General features: G+C 40.3%; 2 protein-coding genes across 8 annotated transcripts in view; both read right to left on the reverse strand.

Moving 5' to 3' along the window:
• Nucleotides 1-9,941, reverse strand: part of LOC146505427 (semaphorin-4G-like) — a 29,032-nt gene extending 19,091 nt beyond the window's left edge. For 4 of the 5 annotated variants that reach the window (XR_014877590.1, XR_014877591.1, XR_014877589.1 and 1 more), the window contains exons 1-2: nt 9,642-9,941; nt 3,866-4,179 (exon numbers count right to left, since the gene is read on the reverse strand). Coding sequence is in view for 2 of the 5 variants with exons in the window: in XM_085182798.1 (XP_085038924.1) it covers nt 3,866-3,992 (127 nt within the window). In the remaining 3 variants the exon portion in view is untranslated. Of the gene's footprint in view, nt 1-3,865; nt 4,180-7,293 lie in introns of all 5 variants that reach the window. The other variant, XM_085182799.1, reaches the window with a different exon arrangement.
• A 6,913-nt stretch (nt 9,942-16,854) lies between these two features.
• Nucleotides 16,855-18,046, reverse strand: part of LOC146505428 (apoptosis-stimulating of p53 protein 2-like) — a 29,233-nt gene continuing 28,041 nt past the window's right edge. For all 3 annotated transcript variants that reach the window (XM_085182694.1, XM_085182692.1, XM_085182693.1), the window contains one exon: nt 16,855-18,034. In XM_085182694.1, the coding sequence (XP_085038820.1) occupies nt 17,993-18,034 (42 nt within the window). In that variant the 3' untranslated portion in view covers nt 16,855-17,992. The remainder of the gene's footprint in view (nt 18,035-18,046) is intronic.

The raw sequence follows: 18,046 nt of genomic DNA on the forward strand, positions 1-18,046 counted from the left end.
AAAAGGCACATTTGAGTTAGTCTACAGGGAAAGAAAAGATGTGAGCTCAGATACTGTTATTCACTCAGCAAACACTTGGAGGGATCTCAGCTGATTGTACAGCACGTTGTGTTCAGGGACGCCAGCATACTCTATGAACATCAAGGCGCTGGACTGTGACGTGGTGACGGAATTGCATACAAACTCACACTCGAGTCTCAGGCGCGTTTATGGCTGAGAGAAGTCAAATAAAATGTGTGCAAGATTCCTAAAAATAGAGCGTCTAAGAGGAGGCAAATTCCCGAAATACCCAACAGGTTAACTCAGTGGGTGTAATAAAAGTGCATTTACATGTACTGCCAATTTATTAGTGTTTTTTGCACCATGGCCCTTCACTGTGGTGCTAGCTTTTAATCTTTCAGTTGCTCCAAACTGTCTGAGTGCCGAAAGACATCAAATTAATTATCTTTAAACTCACCTGAATGATTTAACCTTGCTTAAGAGAAAAAAGGGAACGTTTAAGCCCAAGCATGAGAGACTGGGAGTCACTGTAGATGTATGTGTAACTTTTCTTGCCCCTCTTGTTTCTGTAGCTTTGACTTTAGGTTGCCAGGGAACACAGAGATTAAAAGGATTAGAGGTAAGTTTGCATATCGAAGGCTTCCCATCAGTAGGAGGGACGCAGAAGGAAAAAAAAAAAAAAAAAGAGGTGGAGGCAATATAAAGAAATGGAAAAAGAGGGCAGTGAACCAGAAAAAGTACAAACTAATGAAGAAAAATTGGGTAAAAGAGCTTAAGTGTAAAGGCAGAGCAAGGAGGAGAGGTGGGGGAGAGGATAGAAGTGTGAGGGGGTGAGCTGTGTGGGAGGACCTGTGGGCTTGAGTGAGCTCAAACCGATGATTAAACTGATGATGAAAGTGAGATATATACGTATCAAGAATCGTAAAAAGATGGGCATGGGATGAGTGTAAGCAGGTGATGTGCTTTGTGAAGTACAACTGTTTAGAAAAAGAGCCAAGAAGAAGAGTGATACTGCTCTACGAGTATTTCTAGCAGAAGAAGGAAATGTGGGTGCCATTCAAAGTGGAAACGTGAGAAAATTTCTTGCACGCATCTGTGCGTCGACGGCACTGCACACTTTGCCATACGTGAACTAAAGAAAAAAAATGCTCTATACCGTCGACTTGTGCAATACCACAACAGTTGTCATGGTTACGGTGCTTCTCAACTACCTACGGCGGTGTCGGGCGCCCTGGATGCTCCGCAGGGAGCCTAACGTACACCGTACACTCATCTGCTTCTGTCTCTGCAGCACCTCAGGCTACATGCCATCACTCATGAGGTAAGTAAATAATAATCACAGCCGGATAAAATAAATCCTCATGGTTAACAGAAGAAGCAGGTGTTAGAGGAAAGCGAGGGTATATTAAACTCTGTGCACACATTGAGGTATAGAGGAGTGAGTGGAGAGAAACAGAAAAGCATTGCTTCGGGAGATAATGAGGGATAAAATGCTATAAAAGAGAAGAAAGAAAACTAGATGGAGAAAGGGGCAGAGAAAGAAAAAGGGACAAGTGAGGAGTTTTTTTGTAAAAGTCTACTTTTAGAAAACAATCAGCAGCTTTCTAATAAAAAGATGACTGATGACTGCACGTAAAGAGCAAAATAAATACGGACTTATGAGTCATCTTCAGCTATTTATCTACAGTTCAAACGTTTGTGCAATGCTTGGAAATCCAAGGATTTCTGCAGCGATTAGTCATTAAAATGTGGTCTGATTTACATCTCAGTCAGTGGTACATCTTTACAACGGGTGATCAGTTCAGGATGAATAACAAAAGTGAACCCTTGTGCCAAGGCAATATCTATGGAAGCCCGTTTCCGCCACTAAATAAAAACAAAAAACCTAGTATCCATAACTCGAAATTTCGAGTTATCTTCTCAAAATTTCAAGTTAGCTCTGCCAATCAAAAATCTACGTGAATGAGGTCGCTTTCTTGTTACCCGGAAGCATATGGCGCAGAGTAACGCGCACTCAAAAACGGATCCCAACAAATTGGCGCTTTCGCGAGTACGTTTGCTGATAGTAACACCATGTGATTCAGCTAATAACACAGGGATTTCATCATTTGTGAAGCCACGCTGAAAACACTCAGCAATCTGTGCATTCACGACTGGATGTAATACCAGTAGCTTAGCTGTAGCATTTGTAGCTGAGGGCTTCAGCTTCCGGGTAACAAGGAAATGACGTCATTCACGTAGATTACTGATTGGCAGCGCTAACTCAAAATTTCGAGTTACTTTTCTCAAAATTTTGAGTTAATAAATCAAAATTTCGAGTTAATATGTCGAAATTTCGAGAAAGTAACTTGAAATTTTGAGTTATGGATCCTCTTTTTTTTGTTTGTTTTTTTAGTGGCGGAAACGGGCTTCCATAAATATCACCCATTGGTTTAGGAATTCCTAGTCAAAGCCTTGAGATGAGCATTTGAGACATTTTTGGAAATTAGATAAGTGATAAGCTGGGGGTGAATCTGACAATATGGTAGCTACTCGTTACTTTAAATGGAAACACGTGTGTTCACAATGAGACAAAAATATATATTTATATTATAATTCCATTATTATATCATTCCTGCCTGCATGACTCCTCTATCATACACAGAGCAGTAGTTACACCCTTTTTCTTAAACTTTGTAATATATTGTATTATTTAATTTAGTTCAGTCTGTTACTGTTCTTATTGTCTTAGAGCAACTGTAAACACATCTTCCTTAGGGATTAATAAAGTATTTTGATTCTGATCAAACTTTTTTTCAACCAGATAGTTAAAGCCCTTAAACCCCACCTTTACTATTAAGACTGGATATTTTATATATCCAGCCTATGCTGGGTTGTTGAAAACACTTTTCCTATTAATAAGGGCACACAAAGTTTGATTTCTGACTAAATCTGTACTTATTAAGAAAAACTGGTAAATTTAAACAACATTTTTTACAGGACACTTAAAGGAGCATTAGAGAGATTAGCAGTTTCTTAAAAGCTTACTTCTTCATTTCTAAAAACTGGTCCACAATAAGACAAACTGTCTATAAATGAAGAAACTCCAGGAGTGTTGCTACTCTCCCTGGGAGTGGGCGTCTTGCAAAGATTACACCAAGAACACAATGTGCAATTCTGAAAGAGGTAAAAACAAAACAAAAAAAAGGGCAGAAATCTTCACTTGCTACTTTCTTTGTTTATGTGTCAATAACGCTGTGCAGAAACCCTTAAAAAAAATAAACGCTTAAAGATTTCAAAAGACAACGGGGATAAATGTTGCTTCGCAATATTTCTGAGATAATGATGAGGAAAAAAAAGTTGCACATAAACCAGGAAAAAAGAAATGCACTGCACACCAGAACCAATACCTCATCACTATGTCACAGTTTGGGGTTCCCTTGCCATTTCAGAAGCTGGACACTTTGCTATAATTTATTTATTTATTCAAATCTAAATCAAGCGATTTCTTAGGCCTGAGGTGATGCTACAAGGAGATGACCCTCTGTAAGTACAACAACAACAGAATGCTTTAAAACACAGAAAAGTCATGTGTTATAATGGCAAAGTCAGAGCCCTGCCCTCAACCCCATTTAAACCTGAACAGGGCTGGTCAATTACGACATCCCAGAATTCTCCTGAAGGCTGTCCAAGTCTCAGCAGCTGGTTGAAACAGGCGCCACAGGTTACAAAGTTCAAAAGTTCAATTTTCCAACCTGTACTCTGCATGATTATTGAATTTGTTAAAAAAAAACAGCTTCTAACAGTTCACTAATGAATGTTGGAATAAACTTCGGTACTGATGATTTTAAAGCAAGGTGCAACACGTGTTCATGTCTGTCCTTACCGCTGTTTAGCACAGTGACACGTGGAGTCACATCCAGGTCCAGGGGTGTCCTGAACAGGTAGCCGGTTGCCACGGCACACAAGCAGCCCAGCAGCAGCTGCACCACAGAGGACACACCTCGCTGCATCTCCGCCGAGCACCTCACGGGACAAACACTCTTCTTTCAGGATGTATATGTATATACAGGCATTCACACAGGCATATTCACCCTGTGACTCACATACACCCCTGCACACAAATACGCACGCACAAAACAGCACACCGACGCACTCGGACGAAAGCGGGCAGCCTCTTGTTTGCCACGCTGAAGGAACCTGAAAAAAAGATAAAGAAAGAAAACACACAAAGCGAACAGCGTCAGTAGTCTGTGATTAAAAATGGGACACCTTAAAAAAGTCAGAGAAGTTGAGAAAGAAGAAATGCCGGTAAAGTTAAACAGCAGAGTTCAAACACATTAGATGAGCTGATGTGGAAGGATTTCACAAGGATGACGACAGAGATATGAAAGAGATACAAAGTGGATTTGCTCAGTAAAATATTGGAGGCTTTCGCAGATCAATGCTGCCGTGCGAGACCGGTCTGGCTTTACATGTTGCAGAGAGTGCGGAGTGTGAGAGCAGCAGCTGTTGGATACAAACATAGGGCTGAAAATATCATTAACCAAACAACGACTGTCAAACAAGAGCTACGTGCCGATATAACGAGCAAACACTTGCGACGTGAAGCAATCCAGATCGATGAGGTGTGAAGCCAGTTCAAAACAGCAGACATACCTGACAGGAGTCAAATGCATGAGTGGAAAGATTGTGAAATATGATAATTTCAAAGATATGTGTGTGTGTGTGTTGTGATATGAATGCCAATGTTGTTCCGCCAGACCCTCTTACAGAGGGGGAAAGGAGTGACGGTGAGCAGAGGAGATGGAGGTGGTGTATATGTGTGCGTCTATACCAAGCGCCAGTGCACGCACAGGCACTGAGAAAACACTGACAGACACTCATTACCAGCATTATCCAATTTTATGGTAATGCCATTCTTTCACTTACACCCTTTCTCTGCTTCTCATTTAAAAAGAATCGCACGAATAAAACCTTTTGAACTGCTTTCCTGATTCCAAATGTAGACAGTCACACTCTTTAGCGCTTTCTTTTCAAACAAAACCTGCCTCCAGTGCTGCAAACAGGTGACTCTCCAGGGAGCCTGCTTGTTCCTTACATTATGAGCATAGGCATGCACAACACAAATCTATTTACACACACATACAAGGCTGCGGCAAGAAACGGGCAGAAAGGTGAAGCCATTAGCACGAGAAACCGTGTGTGTGCTCTCACAGAAAGTACCAGCAGTCCCTCAAGGCTGACACCATGACAACAGCTGGCTTCGGTGTTGCATAACATTAGAGATGAACACAGCAGCATGCGGGTGCGGACAAAAGAGAAAGTACACGAAATGCAAGGCTAACAGTAGGTACACGTACACGCACACAGACAGGTAATTAGACTTTCATGAACTGATTGTGCCTAGCATTAGTTCAGACAGGCTAATGTACAAAGACAGTTCATCCAATCAATTGCTTTAGCCCCTCTAGAGCTGCTGATGCTGCTGTCTCTACAAGCTGCTTTGCAACCCACCTCCACCCCAGCTCCCCCATTTTCATGTAGTCATGTGAAAAACAAAGTTTGCACAGGTCCTTATGCCATCCTGTGAAAAATGACTGCTTTCATAGTTATTAAGGGGGCAAGTAGCAGCCAGGTGCTGCAAATCAAATGCACTTGACTTTTTTATCATTAGCGTGATCACAAAAACAGATATTTTGGCAGTTTGCTGGTCTGAAGCATTCAGGTGGATGCGGACTTCTCAGCAAATTCCCCCCCTAGATCAGAACGTACAATGCTTAGGGAAATGGCAAAAAACCTAAACCCCAAGAGCAACGTGTCAGACTCTGCCCGCCTCATTTAGCATTTTAAGGTTAAGACAGTCCAATTAAAAACAGACTGAACAAGTATGACTTGTTGGGAAGGGCTACCAGAAGAAGGCCTCTTCTTTCTAAAATGAACATAGCAGCATGACTTAGGATTGCAAAGTTGCATCTGAGCAAACCACAAGACGTCTGGAACAATGTCCAAACACGGGATAGCAGCATAAACACCTCATACCAGCTGTCAAGTACAGTGGTGGTGTGATGATGATGATTTGGGCTTGTTTTGCAGCCTTTGGCACAGTCATCGTGTCAGAATTGAACTCCTGTGATTCTATAGAATAATCTTGCTGAGGCATTCCCAGAAAAAAGCAATACCACCAAATATAAATGACTATAACTGAAAATACTCTCCTTTTTTTTTACTAAATAGGGCCTGAGTGAACTTATATATACCATACACAACATACATTACAGTCATATAACACACATACAAATAAAGAAAAGTAATTGTCTATAATAACACAGTAGAAAGTTAACAAAAGCGCAGACACTTTAAATAATGGGGAAACAGATAATACACAACTCGGCACTTGTTTAATGCACTTCTGAGTCAGGATTGTTTCTGAAACACAATCTGTGTTGGGAAAGCTGCCAAAAAGTTTTGCAGCCACAAGTTTGACCAGCATGTAGAAGGTGCAGCAATAAATAAACATGAAAAATGTTCTGGAAGATGTTCTCATATGTGGGGGATATATTGCTCGCGCTTGTTTCTTTAATCATTCTAAATGCAGTACTTATCATTATGATTGTTGTCATCCCATTGAATGGCACTGTAATCACTTCCATAGATATGAACATCCAGTGGGAGCCCTCCTGGAAGCTCTCTGATAGTCCAGCAGACGTGTTATCATTCATTGTAATCGGAGATAAACATAAAGGAACCCTGTTGCTATAGGAGATTTTTGGCAATCATATGAAAAAGTGCACGTAGGCGCATGTAGTATATAGTAAACCAAACATATTTTTCCCTAACCTAACCAAGATGTTTTAGTGCCTCTCAGACTTGCACAATGATAAACTCAAGACTCATGACTAAAAACCATGTGACTTACACAACTAAAACTCAGAATGACGAGCATTCAATGGTGCATAACATTCAAACATAAAACAAACTGTTACAAATATTGCTAGATTATATTTGATTGATGAAAACTGCTTTTTTTTAAGTTGGCTGCATTAAAAAAAAGATTCCTAAAAGTGAAAATTCCTAAACTCCCTCAACGTGACAGAAAAGAAGAAACAAAGTCCTTTATGCTTCTTTCTTTTGACAAAAAAAAAAAATCTATTAAATCTTCAAAAGTGACAGATTTCAAAGTATTTCTGCTGAACTTGAGTGAATGGCCAGTGGACAAGAACTATAAATGGGAAAATCTATATAAATAATATAAACCATGTTTTATTATTTCCTGGAGTTAATCCATTTGAGATATACGACACTTCCACCAACCTTAAAGTTCTTATAGGGTTTCACAGCTCTATCTTGCTCCCTTAATGCCAATTTTACTTTGGCTAGAGCTGATTATTTCTGTTGTGTCCCCTCTGAGCATGTGCTAGCCCTCGTGGGAACTGTCAAACACTGAAGGTGCGTCAACTTGGCTCCCACTTTTGTCTGAGCTCCTTCTAAAAGGTGGTGAAGGAGGTACGCCGAGGGGATCGTAATAAGTCATTCATCTGACTCATGCCCACAAAATCACTCAAATGGGCTGTCATGGTGCAAATCCTTTCAATCAGTCAGCCACAGCGGTCCTGATGTGGTCTAATAATCTTCAGAGGAGCAGAGGTTTGTTCACGCAGAAATGAAACCGTAAGGTGACAGTAAGATAAAGAAAATATGAAAGAGAGGAGAGGAAGCAGTCAGCAAGGAGGTAAAATACTGTCAGAAAGTTCAGCAGTGCAGAGAAAAATCCCATAATTGTCACATTCCCAATTCTCTGTCATCTAAAATCAATTATTCCTAATTTCCTCCGAGTACCTCAGACCCCATGAATGCAGGAGCTTTCAGCTGTTAATTGGCCACAGAGCACACCATCAAAACTTTGAGGAAACGCTGAAAGAATGAAATGAGAATGAAATGCTGAAAACGAAATGAGCCGAATCCAGGGGAAATCACAGAGGCTCTACCGCTCACAACCGTCCTAATCTGCCTTCCTCCTGATCTCGCTGCCGGCTTTCTGTCCCATGACATCCAATCACGGAAATGGATTTTATCAGCCAACTGAGGCGTCCATAAACCTGCTTAAAAAGAAAATAGCGGAGCTCCGTGGCGACAGCTCCATCAACAGACAACACTGGTCCCAAAGGACTCCAAACTCTCTGTTGTTGAGCTGGATGTGTGTGCGTGTGGTGAAAAGATTATAGTCAAAGCCACTGAGCTCTGCTACAACTGGCAGTCAGACTGCTTTAAAACAGTCTTGTTTCACAGAGTGACAAAAGGACGCCAGCTGAACTGAACTCCATTTGTTCAGAGGACTGTAGTATTTACACTTTGTACAATCGGGGTACAGTGAGCCCTTTAAACCCACCTTTAACACACTGGAGTCATTCTGACAGAAGCAATGCTTTGTATTATTAAGATTTTGTTTGCCATCATTGATAATCCTGCAGCTTGTTTGTGCTATTTGTCAGAATCTTTCAACTCAGCAGCAGCCTTGCAATTAATTTTAATCTACTATTTAGGGGGAAAATATCCAGATTTGCATTAGAAAGCTTCAACAATCTTTCTGCCGGCAACCTTTTCTATCGCTGAGCACTTAAATTTGAAGAGGAGCCAACCTAAAAAAAATAGGATGCATAGGCATGCAAGTAAAAAGGCAAAACAAGACTTAAAAACACCATAATTTTGTACAAAACACACAAAATCATTGATGCAGAAAGAACCAGGAGGCTAATCTGTTAATTTTCATTAATAAAGGGTGGTGACTTCATTCTGGGCTTCCTGTTTTCACACAGCTTTATCAAGTTTGTCCCTTTGGACTGAGCTACACCTCAATAACAGCAAAATACTGAGTTAGGCCGCTTCTGAAGGCATTACAGAAAACATGGTTAGAAATGACTAAAAATCAACATTTTAATAATGCAGGAGCAAAAAACAAACAAACAAACAACGGCTAACCGATCCTTTGAGTTAAACAAGAAATGACCATCGAGGACACTATCTGCATAACAATAACACCTTTCTTTGCACATGTCTTCCAACAGTTTTCTTCCTCTTACCTCTCAAGTCATGATTTTTTTTTTTTTTTTAAATAGACAGGTAGATAAGCGGGTCCACCGGATCCACACAGATTTAACTGCAGGCTTAATGATGATTAGATCACCATGGCTGGACAGGAGATGGCCACCTTTATCAGATCAATCAACCTCTTCCAGCACCTTAAACACGATCACGGTGTGTTTAAACTGCTCTGATCACAACTGCTCAGCTAGCTTTTTTCATATGCAAAACAGATTTCGCACTTATCCACTAAGTTATAACACCGTATGCTCTCAATTAAGGCTCAATTTTAACACAGAAATGAACCGAAATTATTTATTTTAATGTAAATGAGAAAAAGAAAGAAGAAAAATAGACAGGTAAGTATTCTTAAACATGCAGGAAATATAATGTAGGAAATCTGTATAACAATAACTGAAAGGAGTAATTTGTTTATAGAGAATCACGCTGTAGACACTCTTACTATAGCACCGCCGTTGACACTAAAGAGATGTAAAGGTATTATCACGGGAGCCTAAATCATATATTTGGTAGGTATCTCGTATCCCTGCAGAGATCGGGTAGTGTTTCGGCTGTCTTACCTGTATTCGTGCGCAGAAAGGGATATGTATGTTTCCTCGAGCTTCAGATAATCCAAGTGGACTTTACACTCCTGCCTGTGCACTCTCGCAAACACCCGCTGAAAGACACGCAGCACTGACAGAGGCGCAGACTCGCAGCTCGTCCACTCAGCGGCCGTCACAGGTGGCCCGCCCTCCCGCGACGCTTACTTATTTTTTAATTTTTTTATTTACGTTGAATCAAGAGATATCTTTGGCTTTTTATCAGCGGTTATACTGCTGTTATACTGCTTCACTATCCCATCAAACACATCCACTTGGAGTTGCGGTGCAGAGGTAAAGTGCAGGTTAAAAAGGTGGGCAACAAAAAGCAACAGAGTTCATTTTAAGTTGTACCGTGGCTCCACACTGACACCTAGCGGACATGGGGGAAATTACACAGAGCTGAGCTGACAAGTTTTACAAGTTTACTTTTATAAGTGGCCTGCAGATTTAAAAAAAAAATAAATCTGGCACTTTTACAAGTGTTGGTGTTAATTGATGTGCACAGTAAATAAAATTAATATAAAATTTAAGTTATTTTGTTAGATATTTGTATTTTTGGTATTTTCTGACAAAGAGAAAAAGATTATGTTAAGCTATTTATTTAGCATTTAATGCTGTTTGTAAATTTAATCAGTATACAGTTAACTCCCTTAAATGCTTTTAAAATAGTCTGAGGGAAAACCAATTCAACAATATCTATTAATCTCTATTTTGAATACATCGTATGAGAAAATAGAGATTATATCTCACTTTATGAGTAGATTTTGTCATGCTTACAAGTACGAAAGATAAAGTTTCTTCAGTAGTTCATCTCTCAGATGTAGACACACACACACACAGTCTGTCAACCTTCAGTTTGTTCATGAGAGACTGCAGCAGTCCCGCTCCCTGCAGCACATTTTCTCCTGTTTTCCCGACTGTCTGGTGAAAAACAAACCACTCTCTGTAATACAAAATGATGCTGTTCAGTTTTACACAGGCTCTACCACTGTCTGTTACATTAGTCTTATAATTAGAATCCTGGATGTAATAAGGTCACAAATTACTAAGGTTGTCCTTAGTTTTAATACTAATGCAAAACAAAAATAGTAAACAAATAAATAAACAAATAAAAGAAACTACAAAAAAAAAACATAAAAGTTCATTAAAAAATAATATTTTACTGATAAAAAAAAAATAATAAAAGCTTTAAGAGTTTAATAAACTTACAAAAAAAATGTTTAATGTTCTGACGAGACTTTCATTCATATGTTGAGACGCAGATAGTTGATTAAGCCATCGGCTTATTGAAGCACCAGGAGATTGCAGGTGTGCCTCAAGCAGGCAGGATGGGTCTTGGATGGGGGCCCACACCCAAGTTTTGGTCCAAAGCCCCCAAGAAGAAGAGAAAAGATCTGGTGATCTCTGAGGTGATGCAGGTGGAAGAGGACTCATACAAAATCAAGGCTGTTGGCCAGCATCAAGGGAGATGGACAGCCTGGGAAGTGATACTCAACAGGCCTTTCTGTTGAGGCTACCGGTATAGACAGCAACACATCCAGGTTCTGCATAAGCTGGCCGAAATACTGGAGGTACAAGGCTGGAGGGAAATAGCAACAGTGCAGTAACATCCCAGAGGCAGATCCATTTCATCAGGAAGGAGGATCAACCCCACGTCAGCTCACAGTAGACACGGTCCCTAGTGTTCCCGGCAGGTGAAAGCTGATCTTGGGAGTGGATCTCAACCGTGCTCTCAGGTTCCCAGAGAAAATCGCCTCTGGGAACCTTCTCTGACCAAGACTGTCATCCCGGTCATCACTTATCCTTCCTTTAAATCGAGCTTTTCACATTCCTAGTAAAAGTTGGTTGCAGAGGTTATACCAGAGCAGCACCTCTGGGATCCCACGGCCAGCTGCAGGGCGTAGAAAGGAGACATCTCAACTGCTGCTCCACCACCCTGAGATGTTTCAGGGTTAAAGAAGCGAAACATCAACAGATAGTCCGACCTGTGCTCTAATAATGACTGCAGAACTAGGAGGAATACTGACCCTAATTGAATCCCATCAACTTTTAGTGAGGAGGACTGACCTGGTTAGGTACAAGAAATGCAGTTATGCATACATTAACATATAATCTACGAAGAAAGATGCAAAACCACTGATTAGTTCAACTGAAAAGTGATTAGGTTAACGTGACTGATTACCTCATTCAAGAATCAAATTAAATAAATTTAAAAAACAGAAAAAGGCAGGGTGGATCCATGCTGTATAAGTGCCAAAGTCTGACCATCTGAATGTTTCAGCAGAAATTGAGAATCATCAGACCAGGCAACGTTTTTCCAATCAGGACGATGGAAAAATGTTCAAAGGAGTGGCACCCTGTGTGGTCTTCTACTGCTCTAGCCCAAGCCCTCTTTGACATACCTTGGTTGTAAGGAGTGGTTGTTTCAGTCACTTGCCTTCCCATCAGCTAGAAGCAGTATGGCCTTTCTCTGACATCTGACATCAACAAGGCATTTTCACCCAGATAACTGCTGCTGTGGATATTTTCTCTTTTTCTAACCACTCTGTAAAACCCTAAAGATGGTTGAGTGGGAAAATCCCAGCAGATCAGCCCATCTGTCCCCATCAAGTGCGCCACATATAAAGTGATATAAAAAAAAAACCTTTTCTTCCTCATTCTTCCTATACCCGCAAAATATACATGCCAAAATATATTTGATTACTGCTGTTTAGATGCATTCGATGATTATTTGCATTAATGAGCAGTTGAACAAGTGTACCTAATAAAGTGTGCATTGAGTATATGTTGTGGGTTCACCACCTTTAAAAGTTGTGTGGCTGCGCAAGATGTATATTTGCCTACTGCAGAGAACAGCATGTGTTTGAAACTAAAGATGTTCCTGTGGTCTTTGCTACAATTGTCCCGTTTAATAAATTCCTTTTTGTGTGCTACTAGAAGAGTCACATTACCCACATCCAGGCATGCAGATGCAATTGCTCCTGTGACTCCCGATCTCCTCTCTCATGCCTATAGCTTTTGGTCCCGTCCAGACCCTGGTTAAAAATAGCATTTTTAGATGTGGTAATATTCATGGTGAGCAGGATTTCACTTCTTGTGAGAACTGAAATGCAAATGTTTTTTATACACTTAATGAAGACGTCTTTGAGGAAAACCGGTTCCTTCACTCTCCCCTGTTGCTATCCCAAGAATTGATATGCATAGGACTGTATTTAATCGAATGCACGAGCCCTGCAGGTCTTCACATAAAAACGCAAAGGGTTCATTCTGCTGGACTGCAGAGATCAATTGGAGCTGAATTATGAAAGAAAACTGCAGACGCTATCTGTCATAATACACTTGTTTATACAGAAGTTTCAATGTATTATGAATGCATGCATCGATAATGGATGCAGTTTGTCATGTTCAGAGGGCACTGTTGCTGCTGAATTCAGCCATTTATCTCAACTCCTTGTTTTAATTCAGCAAGGATTTTGCACACTCTGCTCCATTAACTCCAAAGATTCAACATGTTTAACTAAGTGTTTACAATACCAATTTAAGGTTTAGAAATATGACTTTGAATGGAAATTGCCTCACTATGTGTGGAATTTCCTTCCAGAGAGCTGCAGACAAACAGAGCAGATTTTTTTTGGTTTTTGTTCAACAGGTAACTTTATCTGTCATTAGCACATGCTACTTGAAGAAGCTGATGATCTGGCTGTATATTATACCAAGCCCATCACTGACGTATATTTTATAATAATATTTTCCACAGACATTATTGAGTTATAACTGTTGAAATGGGATTTACCGGGCACCTAAAATCCAATACTGTGGGGGGAAAATGACTCATCTCAAATTAATGACCAAAGTTGATTTGCACTTTGAGCTCTGCTGGACCTGTTCTCTTTGTGGACAGGCTGTTTGATCAGCTGAACTGTGCTGCTGCAGTGGCTTTGAAGTTTTCTTCTCTTTGTGGAATTAACTAGTTGCACTTTTCTAATGTAATGTGACAGTTTTACATGTACTGTGACAGATTTCCCAACTTTTAGCAATAAAGAAATTTAGAAAGCGAAACTGAATAGCATCATCCATTTAAATTTGAACTGATGGCTCCTCCCTTTTGGACTGTAATAATCAGGTAACAAACATGTAATAAGCATCTCACTAGCACGTTATATAAGTGCACTGTATGCTTAACATTACCTCATAAGCAGTACATCAGCCCTGTTATTTGATCACCCTGCAGAAGAAGAAGAAATAGCACACACAGCACTTGGTACACCAACTATAATGTTCTTTCCTTGGCTCCACTCTGTTGGGACCAGTGTTGGGTAAGTTACTTTAAAATAGTAACTTAGTTACATTACTAGTTACTTCTATCAAAAGTAACTCAGTTACTTCAAGTTACTCGTTACTTTCAAAGTAACTAGTTACTAGGGAAAGTAACTTTGGTTTTACTCAGAATTCTCTTGTTAATGTGTTGCTTCCATAACTTTGCCAGTCTTCTAGCTTGCTTACTTGCCACAAGTGCACTGTGCCACCTACCAATAGAAAGGAAAAGATAATGTGCATGTTTCCACGAGAGAAATCCCACGCCTGGACCGTCATTGACTGCTGCCATGATTCTAGCCTACGTCACAGCGTCATGTGCGCCTTTTACATCCAACACAAAAACTGCAGTCGTGATGCTTTGATTGTACTCAACTTACTGTACTGTAACTCGGAAATTCTGCCTTCTGAATAGGAAGATGTAGGTAACACCAGACTGCAGATGAGCTGCATACAGGGCTGGACGGGGACAAAAAATCGGCCCGGGCATTTTGACTAGAGACTGGCCCACCATTATAGGAAAAATCATAAAGCCTTTGAATGAAAACAAACGCTGTTGTGACAGTGATGTTCACTGTTTTGATGGTATATATGCATCAATCGTTTGTTGTAAGATTGAGATAATTATTTTTTTAAAAGCTAGACATTTTAAATGAGAATAAGAAAGAAAAGTATTTCTTTGTGCCCACCTCTCCCTGTTAATGCCCTACCTGGCCCCCCTGGCAAAACTTTGCTAGATCCGCACCTGCACAGTTACCAGCTGTCAACTACCTAAAAAGGATCCTGGGGTTATCTGTCTCTCAGAAACAGTTCATAACTTCCCTTCAACTCATTTATGTCACCTAAAAGGTAAACCTGTTTCTCCATCACCTGTTCAGCTCTGATGATTCAGTAAGGACATCTCCTGGTTTCATCTTCATGTTTCCCTCTCACCAGATAACCAAACCGATATCATGACCAGCAGCTTTTTTGCAGCTGTGGCTCCAACAAACATCAGCTGATACTAGAAATTAATATTAAATCAATTCTAACAACAGCTGATCAAGCTTAAAAGTGCTGCTGTTGTTTAGCGTGACATCGGCTGGTTTCCTCTTTCTGGCGCAAAGTGGGCGATAAACAAACAAGAGAGCCGATCAGCTGATCATTGATCAGTTTTCATGATTGAAGTAGAAACGGGAGAGGGAGGGGGGAGAATGAAAGAAGAAGAGGCAGCTGTGCAGCGTAAAGACAGAATAACTCCAGCTTTGTGCCTTTTTCATTGTAGCTGAATTACGGGACAAACTGTTCCTTTTCGCCTCAATAAGAAACGCGTAATATTTTCTCTGAATACCAGACGGGACGGTTGGCAACAAACAAAATAAAGTTCAACATCATTAACTTCATAGCACCCACCCAGCTGTATAGAAACTCCGTCATGCTAGCAAGTACGCAGTATGGAAAAAGTCAGAATAACGAAAATAAACTCCACCTAAACTTGGTTTATATCTGACCCAGATAGACTGCAGGTCACAACTTCTTACCTGAAGTTCAGTTCACACTTGGACTGGCGGCCGCCTCGGGTCTCTTTTCCTTCTGCATCCCCTTTCCCTCATCCACCTGCTGGCCTCCACCACTTGCCAATGTTACAGAATCTGTGGTGGAAGCTCCGCGATAGCCACCACACGAAGTAACGAGTAACGACCCTATCTAAATCCCAGTAACGACTAACGCGTTCCTGATTTTGGCATAATAACTAGTTACCGTGCTCGTTACCACAATAATAACGTAGTTACTGTAACGCGTTACTTAATAACGCGTTAGTCCCAACACTGGTTGGGACCATATGCTTGGCTCTCATTTGGAGAAAGGTGATTAAAAGGAAATGAAGTCATTATACTGCAACATTCAGTAATTTTTTTTTAACACACTGAAGTGTAATATAAGAGGGATTTCCAATGTCCCTAATGTGTTGTTACTGTTAATAATGTTTGTTTGTGCTGCTTCCACAGTAGAATAATTAATACGATATAGAACACTGTTCTCTTGTCAGTCCTAAGATGAGTCAGTACCGATGGAACACACCTGCCTTTTAGTAAGAAAATACCCAGAAAAAAAAAAAATCATCATTGGCATGGTAAAAACAAATCAGCTCTCCATACCCTCTTGCGCTTTCCTTTACATCTTTCAGACTCTGAATAATGGTTTGGCTGAGCAGTGGTCAGGTTGGACTCCATTCAGCAAGGCATTTTCATCCAGAGCAGCTGTGCTCACCGGATATTTGGACGATTCCCCGAAAATCTTAGAGATGGATGTGTGGGAAAATCCCATTAGATCAGCAGTTTCTGAAATACTCAGATCTGCCCTTCTGGCACCAACAATCATGCCACATTCTTCCCTTCTGTCTTTTTCTCCCCATTCTGACGCTCTGTTTCTAAATGCGTCGACTTGCTGCCATGTGATTGGCTGATTAGATAAGTAACCACTTTGTCAGGTACACCGGTTTTTGTGTGTTGATATGGATGCAAGACGGGCATGTACACAAACAGCTCCTCGTTGGCATCTTCACAAAGAATCACTAAAAAGGTCTCTGTCTCAAGTCAGCGAAAGTTACTCATCCTTCATCTATTTACCACTGCACATACTTGTGTTAACATCAGTTTCAAATCTTGTGTCCACGCTTTATAATGACTAACAGAGCCTGTAAAGATGAGAAAATCACTATGTAATGTCAACTACTGTCCAGCAGATGGCAGCGAATAACTTGTAACAAGGCCATAAGAATTTTTTTTTCCCCACACTGGTTACATATTTTTTTTGTTGCGTATATAAATGTCTGGCTTAATGTGTGATTCCTTTTGATTGTAAGACACCTGAAAAGAAATTACATTAGAGCGACTTAGTACAAAGTTTTTATTGTAAATGTTTGAAATACTACAATACATATATGGTTACAATTCTGACAAAATGGCTAAGGGAAAAAAAACGTAACAAAAAAAATAAATACATCAGCACTGATTGATATGTGGTGAGCTGAGTCTAGAGATATTTCAAGCTACATCTTATTTTAATTATTTTTGCTTTTAGGAATCGATTTTACTTGGAAAAGGTTTGTGACAGCTTTGTCTTCACAGAATGGCTGTATCAAACTCATACTGCATGTTATTCTCCTGTGTCCTCAGACAGCCTCTTATGAAGTTCTGTAATAAAATAACTCCTACAGTGACATTTAGCTAACTTTTATGACAGAAACACATGTATACACATCATCTGTGGCATCTCAACCATGTGCAACTGCAGGAAAGCAGGCCAGCTTTTGAGGTGTCATTGACCACAGAACGTACAGCAAGAGATAAAGCAAACAGCTTCGGCGCTGTATCCCCCCCCCCAGCTGTTATTTCTTCTTCTAATTGTTTAGCCAGAACAGCAGTGGTCACGGCCGAAACTTTACAGCTCCAGGGCAGTTGTACAGAGGCACAGTGACTTAACACAGGCGATGACAAATACGCCCTGAAAGATTGTCACAGTAACAGAGTGTTTCAAAAGCATCATCATCACCCTCCACTCATTAACCTCATGCAACACAGAGTCCCAAGTGTGTTAGAAAATAACCAGTATTCCAGACATAAGATTTAAAAGACTACTCCAATGTGTAAAAATCACTTTCAATGTGAATAAAAAATACTGTTTGTTCCTTTTACATCCCACTGTGACGTCAGACAACATTCCAGACACTAAATACAAAAGCAGTGGAAATAAATGAAAAGAAAGCCTTTAGTGTCATAAGCACACAGTACACAGTGTGACCTGTAATTAAAAAGAAGAAAGGAAAAGAAAAAAAATAAGAAGAAAGGGTGACTCCCTCTCTTTTGTCGATACAGAAAAGTGCCGGAAACATTTGATCCTTCATATTGTTTGGTCTGTCCTCATCTTATCGTCTCACAAGGTGTCCTTTTCTTCACCAGTCTATTAAAGCCTGTGTATATGTGTGTGTTCAAAGTTCTGCCAGAGTGGAAATGTGCAGGGATTCCTGTATTTTAAGCCAGTGTCCTCTGTCTTGGTTTTATTCTGGGGTAGAGCTGTAGAGGACG

Source organism: Neolamprologus multifasciatus, chromosome 13, assembly GCF_963576455.1.
Source record: "Neolamprologus multifasciatus chromosome 13, fNeoMul1.2, whole genome shotgun sequence".
Classification (NCBI taxonomy): Eukaryota; Metazoa; Chordata; class Actinopteri; order Cichliformes; family Cichlidae; genus Neolamprologus; species Neolamprologus multifasciatus.